This window comes from Trachurus trachurus (genome assembly GCF_905171665.1).
Source record: "Trachurus trachurus genome assembly, chromosome: 15".
In the NCBI taxonomy this organism is placed as follows: Eukaryota; Metazoa; Chordata; class Actinopteri; order Carangiformes; family Carangidae; genus Trachurus; species Trachurus trachurus.
In genome coordinates, this window is record NC_139906.1 from 18,369,925 (window position 1) to 18,391,360 (window position 21,436).

The 21,436-nt window shown below is 43.0% G+C and overlaps 1 protein-coding gene across 2 annotated transcripts in view; it reads right to left on the reverse strand.

Annotated features, from left to right (window-relative positions):
- dst (dystonin) overlaps nt 1–21,436 on the reverse strand; it is a 93,318-nt gene that overhangs the window by 6,559 nt on the left and 65,323 nt on the right. For both annotated transcript variants that reach the window (XM_083988745.1, XM_083988744.1), the window contains 37 exons: nt 17,376–17,537; nt 17,054–17,224; nt 16,585–16,751; nt 16,064–16,223; nt 15,530–15,856; nt 15,291–15,375; nt 14,859–15,100; nt 14,060–14,266; nt 13,845–13,964; nt 13,591–13,698; nt 13,280–13,498; nt 12,985–13,188; nt 12,224–12,455; nt 11,509–11,735; nt 11,296–11,418; nt 11,099–11,200; nt 10,376–10,477; nt 9,864–10,037; nt 9,483–9,638; nt 9,172–9,369; nt 8,490–8,618; nt 7,735–7,905; nt 6,482–6,637; nt 5,940–6,146; nt 5,530–5,649; nt 4,723–4,892; nt 4,440–4,599; nt 3,842–4,036; nt 3,629–3,757; nt 3,153–3,296; nt 2,845–3,033; nt 2,218–2,347; nt 1,860–2,023; nt 1,607–1,769; nt 1,362–1,516; nt 1,200–1,274; nt 955–972 (listed from right to left, as the gene is read on the reverse strand). In XM_083988745.1, coding sequence (XP_083844871.1) covers nt 955–972; nt 1,200–1,274; nt 1,362–1,516; nt 1,607–1,769; nt 1,860–2,023; nt 2,218–2,347; nt 2,845–3,033; nt 3,153–3,296; nt 3,629–3,757; nt 3,842–4,036; nt 4,440–4,599; nt 4,723–4,892; nt 5,530–5,649; nt 5,940–6,146; nt 6,482–6,637; nt 7,735–7,905; nt 8,490–8,618; nt 9,172–9,369; nt 9,483–9,638; nt 9,864–10,037; nt 10,376–10,477; nt 11,099–11,200; nt 11,296–11,418; nt 11,509–11,735; nt 12,224–12,455; nt 12,985–13,188; nt 13,280–13,498; nt 13,591–13,698; nt 13,845–13,964; nt 14,060–14,266; nt 14,859–15,100; nt 15,291–15,375; nt 15,530–15,856; nt 16,064–16,223; nt 16,585–16,751; nt 17,054–17,224; nt 17,376–17,537 — 5,961 coding nt within the window. The remainder of the gene's footprint in view (nt 1–954; nt 973–1,199; nt 1,275–1,361; nt 1,517–1,606; nt 1,770–1,859; nt 2,024–2,217; nt 2,348–2,844; nt 3,034–3,152; nt 3,297–3,628; nt 3,758–3,841; nt 4,037–4,439; nt 4,600–4,722; nt 4,893–5,529; nt 5,650–5,939; nt 6,147–6,481; nt 6,638–7,734; nt 7,906–8,489; nt 8,619–9,171; nt 9,370–9,482; nt 9,639–9,863; nt 10,038–10,375; nt 10,478–11,098; nt 11,201–11,295; nt 11,419–11,508; nt 11,736–12,223; nt 12,456–12,984; nt 13,189–13,279; nt 13,499–13,590; nt 13,699–13,844; nt 13,965–14,059; nt 14,267–14,858; nt 15,101–15,290; nt 15,376–15,529; nt 15,857–16,063; nt 16,224–16,584; nt 16,752–17,053; nt 17,225–17,375; nt 17,538–21,436) is intronic.

The window sequence follows — 21,436 nt, forward strand, 5'->3', positions numbered from 1 at the left end:
CAGAATACAGCTTTCCAAAACTGCAACGTGTAGGTGGGGGGTAAGATTTTGATTTTCCCTGTTTGCTATTGTCTCATCGCCGATTAAGGAGTCATGTAAGCAGTGAACCAGACCAAACTGTCAAAAGAATTATTTCAATTCAATGTAGTGTGATACAGCAACACAAACTAGTTCACAAACCACCACTGATGCCCCTATCCCCTCTCTCTGACATCATAAATCCAACAGGCTTCAAAAAGCATGTGACACATCTACCTGTATGAGTTTAACATTACAACATGCAGTTTGTCATGACAAAACATATTAACTCAGCAGGTAAAATGAAAAATTGAGTGTTCATTAAAATCATCAAAGTTGCCCAACTATAAAAAAATAAATGAATAAACAGTGTCAGTTACATAAGAGTGTGTCAGCCAATCATTCCCATGGTACTGAAGCGCCAAAGGCAAGCACACAGAAAGCATTATTTCCCAAAATGCCCAGCAGATGAATTTATGCCCGTGGACCAATAATAAAAAAATATGTGCTGAAATGGTATTGGCTCAATAATATCGTATTATCTGAAACTCAAAAGCAGATATACTATAAACATTTGCTAAACTACTTTTCACCTGGATTCTTCTTTTGCAACAAAAACTTATGTTCAAAATTGCTATAATCACAAAAAATACTTCAACACAGGTGCCTTTAATGATTCCTTTGTTACTCATTTAAAATCAACTTCATGTTCAGATTATATTCAGCAACCATAAATTGTTAGATCTCAGGCCAGTGCTCCATGTGGATTAAATCAGATGGCCATAGATCTTTATTTCTACTTCTGAGTTCCAGTCTGTAAATACCAGCCAGGAATCTGGACAGAGAGTGTTAATTGAAAAGCAAACATGGTAAATGAGAGAGGGCATAAGGCACAAAACAAAGAGATTAAAAACACAAGAGGACGTTCATATGTACCTGGTTTCCAAGGTAGAACTGGTGATGCGAAGAACAATAAAAATATAGAAAGGTTAGAGTTTTTATTTTATTGGCAGGTTTTTCAGCACATTCATCACTTACCTTTGCAAAGATTTCCCAATAAAAATAATGAGTTTGGTTTTTAAAATGCATTTAACAATTGTGACAGAGTGTGTATTTGAAGAAACACATGAGATATTTTTCTCTCTCTTTTAAACACATGCAGCAGGTAAAATTCTTCTTACCCGATATTTGTTGGCACCGATTTGCTCCACCTGGAATCGTTTTGGACATTTGCATTTTGCCACTTGACGTGTCACCTACAAACAGAGAATCATTTTTATTGAATCCTGATTTTAACAAGCTGCAAATTATTTGAAATATGGAGCATCAGAGTTCATTTTTACCTCATCTTCAATTTTGTCAGCATCTGTCAGTGGTTTGTAAGCATCTTTGTTGGGATGAAGAGCTGCCACAAACTCATAGTAGTCAATGTAGCCGTCCCCGTCTCTGTCAAATATGTCTGCCACGGCGCTCATCTCCAGACGACTGGTGGGGAATTCTGTTAAGGTTTTAATAAGTATATAAATATTCTGCTGGAAGGGGTTCACGTTGTCCAGTTATGATCTCATACTGTATGTTAGACACTTACTGGAGGAGAGAATGCCCTCTATGAACTCCTGTCGGGTCACCTTGCCATCTTGATCTTTGTCGATGCGGCGGAAGAAGTCCATGACACGAGATTTTTTATGGTTCATCCAGCGCATGTAGCGCTTCCGCCACACATCAAAGTCAAAGTTGGCAAATTCCTTCAACTACAAAGAAAAAAGGTGATGACATTAACAACCATAAAGGGAAAAATGTGCTTGAAATAACACTGAGAGCAGGTGTGAGTGCTCCGTTACCTCCTCCAGTCTATCCATGGCATCATTGAGTTTCCTCCTTCTGTCCAAAGCCAGAAGCCACACATGCTGCCACTTAGTGACCAGCAGGTTGACCCGGGGGTTCTTGGTTTCAATGGGGGGTTGTGTTGCTGACGCATACATCGTTTGTGTGGGTGAACGCTTTCCTGCGAATGAAAAACAAAAAAGGTCATGATGCATGTGTTTTTCTCCGTGTAATCAGGGGGAATAGATTGGCAATGACATCATTCCAGGTGATAAAACGGGACGTGAAGAGGATGTCGTGTCACCCTGCAGTGACTCAGCACTTGGCCAGATGGTTCAGGTCACGCTCTATAAGGGGTATTTGTGGGATACATACTTCCAGCTCTTCCTTTGTCGAGCACAGGGATATGTGACTGGATTTGGGGCTCCAGAGCAGCCTTCCTTTTGTGTGTCTTGGTGATTTTGTCAACATCTGGTTGCTTCCTGGTCATTTCCTCCATGAACGCCTGCAGGGAACAACAACAAGAATGTTTCCAACTTCAATCATGTACTCAGAAGAATATCAACTACTTTAAAGGGGAACTATGCCGGTCTGGTTGCTTTTTTGCTGTTTTGGTCGCTTTTTTCTCTACAGAGCTCCCTCTACAGTTTCGGACTGGATATTTTCACAGTCGTAAAAACTCACAGCTAACCCCTCTCCCTCCCCACCCGGCCGTGTGCATTTGTTTTCAACGAAGCTGGCGAGAAGGCAATCTGTGGAGTGTTGCCTACCGAGGTGGGTAACGTTAACAAGAGATTATGGATTACCGGGCGCGTTTATGTGGTAGTGCTGTAAAGCAGCCCATGTTTCTCGTGAGACAAGCTCTGGGACACTGGATCGGTGGTGTTGATCTTGCAAGGTTGGTTTTCGGCCAAGAGACCCTATTACTCCAAAGCTGTATAAGCTAAAAATCTTGCATAGTTCCTCTTTAATTCAAATGAATTGAAAACAGTTTGCCTTTACCTGATGTTCTGCTATGAGGCCTTTGACCTCTTCGATCTCCTGCGGCAGCGTCTCCTTGTCCTTATCGTTAAGGTTGGTCTCAGCCCACTGCAGCCAGGTCAGCAGATTCTCCAGCAGCTCCTGAGTGGCCAACAGCTCAGTGAGGGCTGTGGCCAATCTCTGCTGGTGCTGCCGGGCCCAAGCCTGCACCTGCAACAGGAACATCACACACATTACACATATTAAACACATGCAATTGTTGCCCGGTAATACCTGTGGGTGTGACGGAGAAGAAAGGCATGTATGCAGACACGCAGCTGTGAACTGACCTCTTCGAACCGGGCTTTAATGATGGTGTTCCAGTGTTTGATGGTTGTGATAGAGTCTGGATGGCAGATGCTCAGAATGGCCTCCCCCATACTGGTTGCTTTATTTAGAGCCACTCGCTTTTCCTCCAGTTTCTTCATGAACTCCTTAAAAATAGAAAGTAGAAAAGAGTTCAGATTTGCAGCTGGATTATCGTCAGCAAACATAAAAATTATCACATTGTTCATGAGGTTGTTTAAACGCTGGAGCCAGGCCGAGCTATTTCAATCAGATGAGATCATAGTTAAGAAAAATATTCCTGCATTGTTGGCATGGTACAGTAGATGTCTTCATCTACTCACAGACAGTTTATTTAATCAAACGATGGTGTGTTTCATTTATTTACTGAAACAACCAACTCTGTCAAAATAAAACAAATCCAAACATACATGTATAGTTTTGTTAAAGATAAAAGAATATAAATGTTTGCACTGCTTGCCATGTGTTGTTCGATAAGCGCCCGTAGAGCCTCCTCATCATCAGGCAGGCTGCCATGGAAACGCAAACTCTGCTCTGCCTCAGCAAGCCACTCCAGCAGGATATGAACAGTAGAGTGAAACTCCTCAGCCTGTATTGAGATAACAAACGTGTTGTGTCAGACTCACAGACTCCGTTCACCTCCTATCTAAAACCTGTGGAGGTTCTGCAGTACCTGACACAGGGCCTGCTCCAGCCGGGCCTGTTTGGACACCGACAGGTTGCACACCGTCTCCCAGCGAGTGCTCAGCTCCTGCATCTGGACTTTGACCCAGGACGAGTCGTCGTGACTGCTGTCGATCAGCTCCCTGGCCGAACGTTTGAGGGCCTGAACACTCACCGTCCTCTTTCCCAGCTCCTTCTGGAAAACCTGCAGAGGACGACGACACAAGTCAATCAACATGAGCTCACAAACAACAGACTGAAATAGCAGCTTGAAAAATGACCTGAACAAACAAAATAAAAACTTATATCACCAACAAAAACAACAAATGTCAGTTTTATTTACTAGATTACTTTTTAAAATACATGGATCTTCTGTGGACTTAGTGTAACAAAGAACACCACTATGTCTTGTGTTGATGCAGCACAGGTATTATTAACAATAACACTGGAAATGAGCAAACATAACAGAAAGTTTCCCACACACTCTTTCTGGACAGAACAATGCCTATAGTTCAACCCTGCTGGGGTTTAAGTGTCCTCTGTCTTCTATTGTGGTATGAAACATTGATGAATAAACGTCAGTGACGAAAGCTGCTGTGGTTTTCTACCTTGTGGTTATCTATCAGGTTGAGAACCAGGTCTATGTCTCCATGTACGGGCTGGTCCTCAGCCATCTGAGGTTCCACTCTGTACAGCCAGTCAATAAGCGCCTGGAGAGCGTCTGTAAACTGGCCGGAGAACAGAAGGGCCTCCTCCAGCTTGTTTTGTCTGCAGGAGAGAACAAATCATTCACTGTGAATGAAGAGGTCTTTCAGAAATAGAGCAAACAGTCTGACTAGTTGTTGGTGGGATGAAAATAGAACAAGAAACGTGGGAAAAAACTGTCCATACCTTTCTACGGACTTGCCACAGACAGTGTCCCATTTGTCCCTCAGTTCGCTCAGCATGTCGTCCAGCTTCTGATTGTCGTCCTGAAGGCTGGTCTTGTCTTTCAGAGACCGTCCTGTCCGGGCGGTGGTGTCGTACACTGAGTGTTTGCTTCCCAAAGCTTTCTGGAACTCCTGCATATGAGGAAAAAAAACAGCAATTCATTCAGCAAATGAAGTAATTCTGCATTTAGAAAACCAAGAAGCTGACAAGAGTTTTGTTGATCGGATTGTTTTAAATCCGTGTCTTTGGATGCACATGGTTACAGTGAGCCTTCTCAAGGGATTTTCTTTTTACTACTGTTGGTATGTGAGACAGTATCCTAATCTGTGTGCGTTTTGTGATTAAGAAGACGGTATTTTGTGAGGGAAACAAAAAAGGGGGTCAAAACTCAAGAGCCACTGCTTCATAGAGATTAAAAGTATTGAAAAGCAGGGTCACCCCTGATACATTTGGTCCATCCTGGGATTATGACAGGATTAGCACAATCTCCCCATAAAACAACTGCAGAGAAAACAAAAGGGACTAGGCGGTCTTTAACATAAACAAATGCACGACTAATGCACTGTAGATACTCCTATAAATATCTTTTACTACTGGAATTATCTACTTCCATTGCCTCACGGTTCAGGCTTGTACAAAATGGTTTGTATGCTGACGCCGTTTCTGTTAACTGAATGAAACTCAGCTGTAGATGCTGTCAGAGGTCCATGTCTATTTTAACTTTCACTCTTTTCTCATTAAAACCACGATAAGACGATGCTCAGTCACCTTGTGTTGTGCCAGCTGCGTCTTGATTTTGTCCGGATCATTGGCAATTTCCACCTCTGAGTCCAGAGTCTTCTCAGATTCGTCCAACCACTCCATAAGTTTATTCCAAGATTCACTGAACTAATGAAGGATAAAGAAACAAATGCAGTGTAAACCATTTTGAAAGAAAGAAAAGGCATGATTTCACTTGATGTATTGCCGAGTACTGTTTAACGTTCACATGATTAGGTTTTCAGGCCCAAGGAACTTAAGAGGCCCACGCTAATGAAAACACTATAACAAGCTGCAGGCGGAATATGAAACAAGTTTCATATACTATTTCCAGAGCGTTCCAGTGATAATAAAAATGTCTAAACAGTGGTGAAACATTGCCTATTTTAATCCCAGAATAAATATGGACAGAGCTGTACCTGTTTGGCCCTCTTCCTGGTATCATCCAGCAGCCGTCCCCGCTCAACAGATCTCTGCACCAGCTTCTCCCAGCGGCCTTGCACGCTGAGCAGCAGGTTCTTGATCAGGACCACATCCTGTTTCTGGCTGAAGTACTTCAAATGTGTTCCTGTCTTGTCCAGTTCAATGATGTGCTCTCTGTGAGAGTTCACTTCTGTCACAAACATCTGCACAAACACATGGAAGTGTCGCGAAACACAGACAATTAGGTAAGGTTCAAACTGAGGTCATTCAGTCATGAAGTCACTGATGGCAAAGGCAGGAGGTGAATTAGCAAACATGAACTGCTATTTTACAAGTCAGCCTGGTATTATTTATAATTTTTCACAACTAAAGAAATTACACAAGGTCATAGCAGCTGAATAAAAGCAAAGTTGGATGAAAATGCTTCAACTTGGCACAGATAAACCAATCATAACACAAACATTAAAAAAGAAATGTCCTGTCATCAGCATTTCATTTTGACTCTCACATTGTGTAATCCTCTCTGTGCAAACATTACCTTATGCTCATCAATCTGAAACATGATGGTCTCCAGAATAAGGGAGGCAGGGGAAACCATGTTGAGGGTCTGCTCTGCCTGGGTCAACCAGTTGATGAAGTCCTGCAGGGAGTTGTGGAAATCCGTGGCCAGTGTCAAGGCCTCTTCCAGTTTCACCTGTAGACACCACAAATCATCAGGGGTCCTCGTATAGTGAATCCTGTTACATTATCACATCAATGCTGAAAACAAACCATCTGGTTGCTACAACATTTGAGGGGTTAAAAAAAAACAATTGTGTTTCAATTGTGCCAAAGCTGACCTCTATTGAAACACAGGAAGTTCACATCTCTGGAGAGGCAGTATGAGGAGTGATGAGCTTTTAATTGAATGAGAGAAACATGCACTGCGTCTCGACTGCACAGACACATCCGTTTGCTACAGCCGAGGCCACTGGCACAGGCTCATCACATGACAGTTAACTGCTGTGTTAATGACATTACAAACATGACAGCGTCTATGAGCATTAATGTCTCCCTGGTTCATGATGAGCGTCTTGCTAAATATGGAACTGCAGTTTCTCTACGTATTTTATCATTTGAATTTTATTTGTGTGCGTTTGTGTTGCACACTGCACCGGAGGAGTGTCACACTGCTGCTGAGAGCTTGTCCAGCAGCTGCAGCTCTGAGCCGCTTTAAGATTTACCAGACTTTACATTCCCGGGAACACGACCAAAGTAAATAGGAAAAAAACCCAAAATGTTACAGCAAAGCCAGAATGAGGAACTCCTTATCTGGAGTGAGAGTGGGAAGTCAGAGATGATTTATCTTTTTGTCATGAAGTGTTGATGTTTATTTTTTGTAGCAACACAAGTGAGAAGCTGTTGTTCTAACGGTGTAACATATAAATAGGATAAGCACAACATAGTGAGTGATGTGTCTTTATTTTGGCTCTGCGCTTATTTTAGCTCCACTATTTATTTAATGCACTTGTCAGCTCTTCGCTATGGCAACATATGAGACGAGACCACTGTTGTTTCACACTGACTCAGACAGCAACTGCCCGTGCTGTGATCTACGGTGTGACCACATCCTGTGTGTGTGTCCTTGCCAACGCTCCGTCCTTATACCATTCATTATCGGCACTGGGATTAGAGGCTCTCAGCTACAGAGTCATGGCTCAAGTGGATGTCAGCGATCTCTCACTGGGAGCTAAATCTCAAGTTGTGAATCATTAAGCTGAGAGCAGTGAGAGCCAGCCATCATCTCCATACCTTCCTTTCAGCGACCTTCCCCTGGACAGTTTCCCATTTCTCCTTCAGGTTGGCGAGGTCCTGCTCCGTGTTGCTGTCGGGACCCTCGGGCGTCAGCATGAGCAGCTGCTGACCCTTCGTCTGCAGCTCCCGATACAGCTCCTCCTTCACCTCCAAGGCAGAACACAACTCCTGAGAGAAAAAACAAAAAACAATGACATGAAGAGAGCAACGCTTTCGTCACACAGACTTAAGTTACATTCACAGACAGGTCCACTTTTACTTTTGGATTCTACCAGCGTGTATGTGTATGTAATGAATTTGTCTGCAGTTCGTCCAAATCCAGCCCAAAAATGGTGAAAGAATGAGCAGAGTGAGGCACGCAGACTCTCAAGAGGCATGTTCCCACAAACATTTAAACTGTATAATGTTACTAACTTGACAAAGGTTATTGCTTTCAAGTAATCCCTCTGTTTTTGGTTTAATGAAATGCCAGTGCTGGTGCTCCTTTGCTGTGAAAGTGTCTTAAATTTCTCCATTAGAGGGAGAGAAAACAAAGGAGGAAAACATTCCCAAATTCATTCATTATAGTCAGACAGCCCTGAATCAATTTGAAACACTTCAAGAGCTTTTTGTCATCTCCTGCAAGGATGCAAGAAGTGTATTTTGCAGTGTCATTTAATTTTCACACTTCAGATAAAACACAGAAGAGACACCGTCGTCTCCTTACAAGCCCCGCCATCTGTATGCGGCCTTTCATATTGTTAAACACATACCAGATGGGCGTTAAGCTGCTCCCGGGCCGTGTCTGGTAAGCCTCCCACAGCCTTTGATGCCAACAGCTGACGTTCTGTGTCTTTCAGCCATTGCTGCATATCTTCTATCTCACCATGGAAACCTTGGGCCTACAACACAATACAACCTGAGTCAGGACAAAAGGTGTCTCACACACACACGCATTGTTAGCAACCTATGGCTCGAAGAAGAGGATGACTGAGTTATTAATTCCTTGGAATTTATTTTAGCTACCAAAACTATCAGCAGTAAAATGAAAATAAACAACCAAAAAAACACTAATTAAAGCTTAAAAATTAAAGCTGTGATTAAAAATTAATTGACTCTGTTAAAATGTAATGGAAATTTAAATTTTAACTTAATTTGTGTCACATTTTCCTGGTAAATACTCTCATTTATGGCAAATCTTGAGGACATTTTATAAACATGTCTTGAATAAAAATCTGTCCTAAAACTGCCCCCGTCCTAAAGCTGCCCCCAAAATGTCAAAATTATGAATATAAACTCAACATGGTTGCAGAAGGAATGAGGAGGGGAAGAAAGAGGAGTCACTCCTCCACACTTACATACTTGTTTCCCTGGAGGAAAGGTTTCACTCACAGCTCATTAAACAATAAATAATGATAAATGAGGTCAGGGCTTATCAGCTTTTTTTTTATATACCTGAACCAGAGCACTCTCCAGTTGTTGCTTCCTCTGCCCTGTTTTCTCCAAGATGGCTTTCCACCGCTGGTTCAGGTTCTCTAGTCTGGTCTGCAGACTAGAGGCCTCCTCACCAGCGCTGGACTCCACCAGCTCATTACCGGCTTTGTTCACCGTCTCCACTGTCGCTTTATGAGCCAACACATCATTCTGGAGGACCTGTGGAGATACAGCAGCCAGAGTTAGCCGGATGCTGGGTGGATGGGTCTGAGGCACACAAGACTGAACCAAATCTGCGTGGATGGGAGTAGAGGAGAGGAGATTTGTCGTACATGGTGCTTGGCGAGCTCTATTTCAATGGCTTTGGGGTCTCCTCCAGCCTTCCTCTGCTCGTTGAGCAGCTCCTCGGTGTGGCTCATCCAGGCCAGCAGCTCGTCCAGTGCGTGCTGGAACTGGCCCAGAGCCAGAAGGCCTCCCTCCAGTTTGTGCTGGATTAATGACGGATTAAACCATTAGTTATTGCAGCGTGTGAAAGCGCTTGACATGGATACAAGACAGCCTTTTGAGACACTATATATTATATAGCAGCTCAGGCAGTAGTGGTGTACAATATATTTCAAGTAGCTTTCACACTGTTTAACTGTGAAAAGAGACTATTTCAGTTTAAAAGGATTTCTGTCCCTGTGCATGTATATGTGTTTCCCTCGTCTAACCTGTCGGCTGATGATCTTCTCATCCAGGTTTTCCCAGAGCATCTTGAGCTCAGACATGGGCTCCTGAATGGCGCAGCGATCAGCCTCCTCTGTCACCTTCTTCAGCAGGAGGCCCGCCTGGTGGTTCAGGCGCTCCATCTCGATCTGCAGCTGGTACGCCTCTCCTTTGAACTCCTGGCAAAACCAGCGCACACACACAGTTACACCCAATCAGTCAACAGAAGAACAAAGTCACAAAGACAATACCAGCTCTGCCTTTTCAGCACAAGACTTGTATGAATGTAAATCAAAGCAAATGTGACCACATTACGTACAGTAATCTCTATAGCGCCTTTGTACCTGTACAAACTATGACATGTTATGAATCAAGACTCAATATAAACACAGCTGGTGACACAGCTCCTTTACATGTGACTACTGTGGTAAAGTTAAAGACTTAAATTCATTAGGCATGCCTGTAGATCGTAAAAGAAAGTCCGCTGTTGCATCAGAAATAAGAAAGAAGAGTGTACCTTGTGTTCGACAATCTGCTGCTTCACAGTTTCCAGGTCTGTGCCTACAGGTGACATTGAATCCAGTTTGCTCTCCAGAATATCCACCCAGTCAAACATTCCCTGTGTACGAGGTGGGAAAACCATTGTTACATGGAGAAAACAAAGCCTAGTGGCACAGGGTCAGGTTTCATATTCAGTGTCATGTACTGTACTGCGGTAAATCTCCATGGCTGACAAATTAGGTAAACAAACATAATAAAATGAGAATGAAAAACACGTTCTGAGGATAAACACTAACATTAAAAAAGTATAAAATGCGATCGTTTGAGCAGCTGAGTGGAGGATTCCTTTCTCACCACAAAAAGATCTTAGAATAACTTTATGAGGTAAAATGTGAGCCAGACCTAGAGAAGCAATGTAGTCTGTGTTTATTGTTTCAAAATTAATCTGTCTCCAAAAGAATGTTGCATCACTTCAATCAACTACGAAAGACAAAAAACAAAACAAAGCACTGTAATCTGTGGTTTCATCTGAAGGCCTTACAAATTGACTCACTTTCAAACATAGAAGTATGTCTGTGAACCTGTGTATAGTATAGTATAGTATATTCTCCCACTGATTACATGATAAAACAAAAAATATTTGCTTTTTTTTTTAAAGTCTGGGGAATGTTTTGGAAGAGATTCACCAAAGTAAATAAAGAACTTTATTGTATTGCCCTTGAAGCAGCGATCAAAGTACCTGCAGGCCGTCCTGAAACTGCACAGCAGCCTGCATGGCTTCCTCCAGTCTCTCTACTCTCTCCTTCCAAGTCTTATTGAGAGTCTCCCAGGCTGAATTCACCTGCAAATATCACACACAACAAGCATTACCACCAAAAACACAATAACTACATGGACAAAGTATCAGCAAGCGAAGAATGAAAAAAGTCTTTCTACCTCATCCAGACTTTTCTTTATCACAGGTTTATCAGGTTCCCCGCAGGCAGTCATAAGCTCCGCCCCTTGGTTTTGAACCACTTCTAGCTCTTCCTGCAGCCCGTCAATCTCCTCTTTGAAACCCTGTGGACATAAAATGCAGACAAAATAAGACTCCTCACTCTTATTTATCCGTTGGTTGACTCCGTTGTTTCATTTTGGGGATCCGTCTACCTCCACAAACTCCTGCTGCTGTTTGACGACGGACGGGTCGACTCCTGGCTCCTCCAGCTCCCTCAGCAGGTCCTGGCTGTCTTTGATGGTGACAATGAGAGCGCAGTGGTCACACCAGAATTTGTCTGCCAGGTCCATCACGTCCAGCAGCTTCGCCTCCCGCTCCTCTATCAAAGCCTGGATGTCATTCCACAGGAACACCATCTGGTCCAGTTTGTCTTGTACAGCTAATGGGGAAAAACACAGGTGACAATTACAGTGAATACAAAACAAATGAAACACAAATTTCTCACATTTAAATGAAATGTATTTGGTTTATTATCTCTCACTCTCTCTTTGATTATTTCTTGTGTCTGAAAATAGAATGGCATTCTCATAAAAGCTACACCTGGAGGAAAGCTTACGCAATCCAGTGTATGAAAAATCACAATCCAAACTAAATTTAAGATCTCGAGCCAAGATCTTGAAGCTTTGTGTAGTAATTGTGTTTATATACCCTTGATAAAATTTGATTGTGCTGACCTTTTATTATGCCATTTTTCTTATTTCCTTTAATTACCCGAATGCCCTCATATGTAATTGAACTGCCAAAAAAAGCTTTTAACCTTTTTGTTAGAGTATTATAACAAAAATAATTACTTCATTGCATAAACTGCTAAGAGGAAGTGAAACAAAATAATATCAAACAGATAAGACAACATGATGTGTAGCATACCTTTAGCAGATATGTCCTTGTCTGCCCCCTCAGACCGTGCAATCATCTCCTCGCCACGCTGTCGCAGTGTTTCATAAGAAGGCTGCAGTTTCTCCAGATCCATAGAGACGGCCTTATTCTCAGAGATCTGCTCTTTGATCTTGTCCACCTCCACTGAGATGGACGGAGGCTGACGCAGGCGCTCAGCGATCCGCTCCAGGGATTCCAGCATGGGGTCAATTTTATCATGGAACTGGAGGAGAGCGAGGAAACATCTCAGTTTGTATTCAGAATTCATCCAGCTATAACACTGAAGAAAGCTGAGACAGTGTTTGGCTTTTCTTTTACAGACAGATGCTGTACTTAAACACCAATACTTGCATGTACATTTAAGATTAAATAATCAGTTGATCAGACAGACTCACAATCATTTTACAATTTTGATATTCCCTCACTAGTTTTCATCAATGACCAAAAAAAAAAAAAAAGAATTTACTTTTAATAAAGATTCTAATTATGATCTAAAATTAATTGATTATAAAAAAAAGAATAATGTGCAGCCCTAATAAAAATGATTATGATTTATAAATTAGTAAGACATCGTCATCATTTTATCATCTGTTATATATTAGATATTGTAATTATTTATTTCAACCAATATTTAAATATGGCATTTCTTCAGCTTGTTATCACAGATGGACAGAACCAATGAAAACACTGTCAGATGCATAAGTAAAATTAAAAATATCCATAGAAAAGCCCAACAGCCAACAGCTTCTCACCTGGGTGGATTTGGAGATGGCCTCATCCAGAGTGGCTGCTCTCTGCTTGACATCAGCCTTCAGTTGGGTGTAAAGTTGATCAGAGGTTGTGTACTTCTCTCTGATGGGCACTCCCTCCACTGGGCTGATTTCAAGTAACTGAGGCCCGGTCTTATTCATCTTGTCAATGTGGGGCTTGTGCTCAGCGATCAGCTCCCTCATTTGCTGGAGAAGATGTGACACATTCAGTTTAGTTTTTTTTCCATCATTTGAATAAAGTTGTTGTGCTGAACATCTGCTGCTATCAGCTGCTTACCCTGAGCTCCTCTTGCTGCTGCCGGAGAGTTTCATACTCGATGGCAGGCGGGGGCAGCTGGCTGAAGGTGCTCAAGGTTTCCTGCAGCCACGGCCACATCTCCTCGTAGGTCTCCCAGAACTGACTGGCCAGGGAGTGGGCTCGCTCCAGCTGCAGACAGCGCTCCGAGTTCAGCTGACTCACGACGCCGTACTTCTCCAGGAGAGTCTGCATCTTCGCCTGATTGAAAAGCAAGAAGATGCTTTAGTTCTGATGAATATCAGAATATCATTCCTGACTGCTTCAAATTTAAAATAATCGTATTTTTTCACCTTCAGGATTTCTTTCTCCTCCGGGTTTTTGCAGTTCATGATGGCCTTTCCTGTTTTCACAATCTCATCCACAGCATCTTTGTGCCTCATGATGTCCATGAAGAAAATCTGGAAAACCAGAAGATTGAGTTAAGCTTGATGTTACAAAACAAACTTGTGTTTACTGTACTTAGTTGAAATTGAGTCCTGTGTGTACTCACAGACACACAGACTCACAGACACACAGACACACTATGACGGACGGGCGGGCTAACCTTCTGTGCTTGGAGCTGAGCTGTGTTTTGGTCTTTCTCCAGCCTGATCTCACCCATCGACAGCAACTTCCCTTCAGCTTCAGTCAGCCAAGCGAGTTCACTATCAGCAGCCTGTTCAAACTGCAAACAAACAAGACAAAAAAAAAACACTTTGGTCTCTGATTTGGTTCTCTCTGTTGGAGAGAAGTGATACAAGCAGTTTGTCCCTGGTTTACCTGCTGTGACTTAAGTATGTCAGCGTTGATCTGGTCGACCTGCTGAGTGACAGTCTCGCAGACGGCTCTGTACCGCTCACTGGCCTCAGTCACCAGCTTGTCCAGGCCCTCACGCGTGTGCCAGGGGATCAGATCCAGTAGAGAACCACTCAGCTCATTCAGCTTGTCCACCACAGGTTTCTGGTCTTTAGTCTCGTTCAGCAAGGCCTTGAAGACAGAAAACAACAAATGAAGAGCTCTTTTCCCAAACGCGATAAACGCCATTTTGCTGTGTACTGAACCTATTCACAGCTCCATCAACATATCATGTCAAATCGCTACATTTCCCTGTTTAAAAGGCACCGCAAGATGCAGTTCCCCTCCAAACCGCGATAAGCGCCAAATCTATTTTTAGCCAAAATGCGACTCTGAACCGAGGTTTGTTTTCAGTCATTCATTCAGTAGTTTCTGGGTTCTGTGTTAATTAGCCTACTGTATTTGTTTATATGGTGGACACTGTGCCGTTAAGTATATCCCCACAGCCCCCGCTTACCGTAGGGGCGAGTTTTTAATTTACACTATTGTTGTTTGATTTAATAATCATTGTTCAACATGTTCAGACTGAGCCAACAATCATTTTAACAGGATAAATTGAATATTAACAAAATGGGTGGGTCTAGGTAAAAAAAATTCATTTTCTGGAAAACTATTAAAATGGATTTATAGCGTTTTGGAAAAGAGCTCTTCAAATGATAACAATTGCTCTGATGTGTGTGTTTTATGTTTAATCTCTTGAAGAAAAAAAGGACAAATGACTGACCTTCTGTCTACTTTGTGCATGAATGAGCTGCTCGCCCACTGGCTCCTGACCAGCAAAAGCACTGATCTCAGCCTCTGTTTTCTCCAGCCAGGAGCTCAGGTCCTCATGAGTATGTTGTAGCTGAGAAGAGAGACTCAAAGCGCGTTCCAGTGTCTTCAAAACGTTGTCACTCATTGAGCTGATCTCAGCATATTTGTTTTTTATGCCATCCAGTTTGCCTTGGATAACAACCACCTCATCACCTGTGAATAGGAAGTAAATTAATATTTGTTAACTTAAAGAGTTTTGTTTCTCAGTGGTGATCTAAGCAAACTACAGTAAACTAAACTTCTCTTTTCTATAAATAAGAAAATGATGTGACAGATTTGAAATTGCCTGCGTTTTCTGAAAACTAAATTTTAACACATTTTGCTGTTATAAATTCAGACGTGCCTGTTGTTTGCTTCAGCAGCTCCATCCCATTAGAGATGGCTTGATCAACATTCTCCTTCTTCAAGTCAATATCACTTTGTAGTGCCTGAAAATTAAAGAGGAAACTTAGGAAAGGTACTGAGAGTGACACAAAATGTTAGTGTAAATAAAGTATAACACACAAAACACTAAAATCATATGAAACATGATTGATGCAATGAAAGGGCAACGTAATGCTTGGCCTGAGGAGGACTGTGTACCCGTTGTTCTGCCAGCTGCTTTTCAAGCACATCTATGTTGTAGTCCACCGCGGACACATCACCCAGCTTGGTGTGCACTTCACTGAGCCAGTTCATCAGAGCCACTTCATCCGCTCCAAACAGTTGGGCGTTTGCCAGAGCTTGTTGCAGCATCTCTGCTTTCCTCCTGCATCGCTCCTGGAGCTCAATGTAACTGGCCTGGGTGGTGTCCAGTTTAGATTGCACAAACTCCTTCTCGTCCACTGAGCTCACAGCTTTGAGCATTTGACCCAGACTCACAGTCTGTAACAGGTCTTTACTGTGATTCATTATCTCCTCCTCTAAGGCCTGACCGCACGGGATGGGAAACGAACCAAGGAAACATGACACAAACAGAAAACACACATAAAAAAAAAAAAAATGAAACAGAAATTAAATGAAGAACGGAATGGGAAATAATGACGAGCACAAACTTAAAGGTGCAAGCAAAATGAACAAAACTGAATTTAGATGAAAAAACAACATATGGTGATGAGGTAAAATGCTGTGCATTACCTTATGCTGAGAGATCTGATCTTCCAGCTTAGACGTCTCCGTGCCGATTGGCTCGGAGTTGGCCAGGTGTTTCTCTGTGGTGGACAGCCACTCGCTCAGGGGCTCCAGAGTCTCATGGAACTGCTGAGTGACCACTAAGATGCTCTCTAGTTGCTTGTGCCTGATACATAATGATAACACAAGGAATGTGTGAGGAACAAAAAACAGGCTTCACATTTATATGGACAGACCGGTCCATATAACATATTTGAACAATTACGATAAAGCTCCATCCTTAGCTTAGCACATCGTGTGTAAAAAGATAGACACAGCTAACCCCACTCTGTCCAAACAGAATCTGCCAACCAGCACCTCTTAAGATGATTAATTAACATGTTATATGTTGTTTGTTGAAAAAGCAGAAAAACTGTCTGTGTTGAAACATGAGTGTTGTCAATCATCTCATCTAATTCTTGGCAAGAAAAAATATTGATGTGTTTGGCAGAAGGAGACAGTTTAACATTACAGGTGTTTATACAGACCTGTTCTCAGCCTTCTTGAGCAGAGCGTCCCACCTCTGCCCCAGGCATTCGATCTCTTTTGCAACCTTCTCCTTATCCACAGACTCTGCCAGTTCTGCTACCTTCCCTCCCTCTTTCTTTATCAGCTCCACTGTCGGCTTTCGGTCATCCAGCAGTCTCTGTAAGAGCTGTCAGAGGCAAACAAAGGGGGAGAGTTATTGGGCGCCTTTAACACGCTCCAACCGCAAGCATTGCTTGGTGGTGAGAAACAGTGAATCTAATAGGCGCAAATTAAGTGTCCATTAAAGTAAAAGCTTTGTGTTCCACACTCTTGTTTAACAATGGATGTCAATTAAATAAGATGAATGTCGAAGTCATAATGCTTTGTGGACTTTGTAGAGTTGAAATGGGGAGATAAAAATAGAGCTGGTGTTTTCTATGTGAGAGTTTCTGTGTGTTTATGTGGTTGTGCCATGTGATGTTGACTTACTTTCTGCTCTTGTATCTGTGCCTTGACCACTTTGTACTCCGCAGAGGGAGGCTTTTGATTGGCTATAAGCTCCTCTGTGTCAGTCAACCAGCTGAGCAGGGACTCCAAAGCGTCCTGGAACCTCCCACAATGCAACAGGGCTTCGTGGAGCTGGGCTGAACGCTCAGCAATCTGCAGACCGCACAGTAAATACAGATGTCACCAGCTTTACTACTTATCAAAAGATAACCATATGACAAATAGCAAAGATGGACCACAATACGTCTTTGCTTTTGACTGCTAGTGATTGGTGAAAATACAAACATCAAACATAACAAATAACCTTTTTATTGAGGGTATTCCACTTTGTGTTGACACCCTCCAAGTCATCGTCAAGCTTCTTGGTGCTGGTGCCTTTGGCGGCGCTTTGGATGAGGCCCTGGCCGAGGGAGTTGATGTCTTGGAGCTGCGTCTGCAGTGGATCAATGTCGTCTTTCTGGAAGACCTAAAGACAAATGGAACAAATCACCATAAATGTTTTATAAGTGCCGAAATTACAATGCAATCAGCCTCATTTGGATGTTCATTAAACAGACTTTATTACTGCTCCAACTGTTCAAAGACCAGTGATTCCAATGATGCCTCACTGGCTTTACTGCAGTTTTCAGATGAAGCTCAAATTAAGTGTTTGAATTTGAACAGTTCTCATTTAACAGGGATTTTAATTTCAATATCACTTTGTCATGACTCTGCTCTAAAACGGACTTTGTTCTCCTGAGCTTTACACAAAATATCATTCAACAAGTCATCATCATCAAATAAATGAAATAACACTGGATGGTTGAGATGTAGATCTACAGACAAAAGCCAAGCTGTAAAATAGATGAATAATCTATTATTCAAAATAAATCATCTGCGATTATTTTTGAGAATGTTATAAGGTGATTTCTCGGAAATAAATAATAAAACAATGCTTAATGTTTTGAAATGGTAGAATTTGCTTTGTTTTATATCTCAATAAAGTTTGGTCAGACAAACAACATATTTGATCAGATCACCTTTGTTTCCCTCAAATTGCAATTGGCCTTTTTTTTTTGTTGACATTTTATAGACATAATAAAGAGTTCAAAAGAATTCTCCCATTTCCAGAAACACAACTGCCACGCCATCACCTCAGGTTTGGTGTTAAAATTCAGCTGACACAAACAACTCTCTAACCAGTCAGCAGCTTCTGAAAGGGCAGAGCAGGGCTTCCAGTCAAAGCACAGCTGTGCACAATCACATGGGACAGACCAACTTCCAGGCTGAACTGGTAAGCAAAACCTAATTCACCCATCATGTAATCGGATATGTTGGTGAACTACCATGGCAGCAGCCAGGAAACACTCATCTAAAGAGGCGTATCATCTAGTAAAGCCTGCTGGTCTGACTAATGAGTAAGACACTGAAATGAAGGAAGGAGCTATTTTTGGGCACCTGTGAGGAGAAATAACCCATAGGGTCCATTTCAGGACACACGGCGATGGCGTTCAGTAAGGCCTCTATCTCGTGTCCTCCCGTCTCGTGGAATGCCTGTAAACTTTTCGGCAGACAGGCCTCCACCGACTGCAGGAACTCCTCCAGCTCCTCCATGTTGTACTCGGACGTGGCTTGTTGCACAGGGCACGGTTTGGTGTGGTGGCGGTTCTCTATGGGTAGAGTTACAGAGTTTCCGTACGTCTCAGGCTCCGTCACCACCACACTGACCAGCTCGCAGTCATCCTGACGTGACGCATCATCCAACAGCTCAGCAGTGGACAGCTCATCGTAGTCTGTTAAAGTCCTGGAGCGCCATCCAGAGCTGTCGTTTTGAGTCCTAGAGGCCGAGCCTGAAGAGGACCTCCCTGTGGAGTATTTGTATTCTCCATTGCTCAGGGTGTCCCTTTCATTGAGTTCAGCCACACCAGATCCTGTCTTTCGCGGCTCCTGAACCAAGCTACTGCTATGATAATGAGAGCGGCTGTCCCTCCCAGGTGTGAAAGGGAACTCCTCCTGCCCTGAACTGAGCGATCGCAGAGTTTTCAGATCCCCTGACATGTGCATTGCCTCCGAAGACGACAGGCTCCTTGTACCAGGACCTGCTCTTTTGTGGGAGCGATGAGCGTGTCGCTCCCGCTCCACGGTCGGGCTGTACAGACCCGAGTCCTCCTCAGATGTCAACGAGCTGGTCATACTCTGTCCTCTCCTGTTGTGGATCAGCCCAGGTCTCTCCACGCTCCCAGAGCACAGGGTTCCACTCCGGCTGGCATACTCGCTCAGATTAGTGGGGGCGAAGGTCCGCCATGACCTCCGATGATGAGGATGGTCCTTCTTCTCTCCTCCTTGGAGTCGTGACTTAGGCAGCACGGCATCGGTCGCCCTGATTATGTTCCCGTTGAGTTTAAGTCCATCAAAGACCGCGCGCTCGTCCAGCAGGGCAGGCTTTCGGCTCCGCAGCTCAAAAGAACTGGAAGCAGAGATAACTCCATTTCCACACAGACTGCTGAGGTCTAACGTGCGGTGCGTGTAAGGCAGGGTGCCTGTGAAGTGCCGGGAAGAAAGGCTTCCTTTAGAGCCCGAGTCTATCTGCTCGTTGAGCCGCACGGTGTCATAAATGGATCGCTGGGGCACATAGCAGTCATCAATGTTCAGGTCCTCCTCCTCCCCCTTCCCCACACAGGAAGGGTTTTGTCTGAGGCAATCTGGTCTGCTCAGGGGTTTGCCCATGCTAAAACAATTGCCACCGCTCACCACACAAAACAGAGAAAGCTTAAGGATGCAGTGAAATCCTTTGAGGTAAACGTTGCTCTAGTGCACATGGAGTCATTTACAAAGGAGCACGATGTGACAATGGACATAGCATGCAACTGTGTGCAAAATAATGAAACTTCTCTTTTAAATGAGAAGTTAGCAAATTGAAAGTTTCCACTTGTTTTGCAAAATAAAATCTACAAATACATATAGAGATTTAAAAAATAATCACACAAATGTAGCTACATTTTAAAAAATAAAGCTTTTAGAAATACAAATGTGTCAAACAATACAGTATACAAAACAAAACCTGTATAGCAGCTTCATACTCCTTATAAGGAATGAAAGTCCAGTCTTTCAATACAGTCACCTATGCTAAAAATATTCCTCTAGGCTCTTCTTTGTGCATTGCCAGAACTTAATCACTAGTCCTCTGGTCCAAAGTGCTTCTTTTTCCCTGAAATCCCTGCAGCATCCATGCGGGTCAAAGGAAAATCTTCAGTGCAAAGTGAAAAATATCCACAGACAAATATCCAGCAGGCTCTACCAAAAAGCTGTGGGCTGCTCTGAGGAGAGCTGGTACTCTTGGATAAACAAAAAAGCCTGCCCTTTCTCTCTCATCGCTCCACTCGCAATGACAGACACCCTCCTGGCAGAGGGTTTCATGCCCCGCCCCCGCTCATTATTCAGACAACATCTGCCACAACTCCATTTGTGCTCAGAGCCGCTCCGGCACATGTTGATTGGTGGACACATGACCCTTTTTTTTTCCTCCTTTCTAATTCCCCCTTATGTCTGCATGGCCCATATGACTTCACTTCTAAGCCTTCTCCTGCATCCTGACACAATCACTCACTTTCCTGCTTCTTTTTCTTTCAGTGACTAAGGGAACGGGGAGGGGAAGCTGTACGCAACTGGTTTTTTTTTTACCTCACAGAAGAAAAAGAAAAAAGAAAAAGAAAACCTAGACCAGCAGGCAGCAGCAGTTCCCACTCTGGTGACATCACACCATGCTGAAATAGATACACATTTTTCCTTTTTTCCTCTCTTTGCCCTCTGTTTTCCTCTTGTGGACAGTTGCTGTGGACCCTGCAGATATTCTTAATTACTGTGGAATGCTGAGGGGGGCACAGGTCCCAGGTAATTTAACACCGACATTTCTGCCAAGTGCATGAAGGGGCTTTTTATGTCCAGTGACTGCGGTAGGAGAAAAAAAAAACAGAGGATCGAGGAGATAATAAAAGGAATTTATTTTTGTTTCCTGGATTGTCCACGCCGCAGTAGCTCGGTGAGGAGCTAAGCAATCCCACCTTCTTTGTCCAGTTCCAGCACGCATGAGAAGAGACGGAAAGAGGACACTGGCAGAGATAAATAAGCAGTTAAATATCTGGTGGGATTTTAAAGAAGGATGTTCAGCCACTGAAACCTGCATACTTTTTAAATATTCCGGCTTTTAAGTGAATGAACACAAATAATTCTTCTAGTCATTTTCTTGGCTGCTGCAGGTCCCATTGTCAACACTGTTCCAAATATCTTTGTGAAGTCCACATAAATTATTTTTAGCAAATTCAGACCAAAAGTTTCAAAGACCTGAGGTTGAAGAGAGGACACATTTTTCTGTTAAAAAGAAAAGAA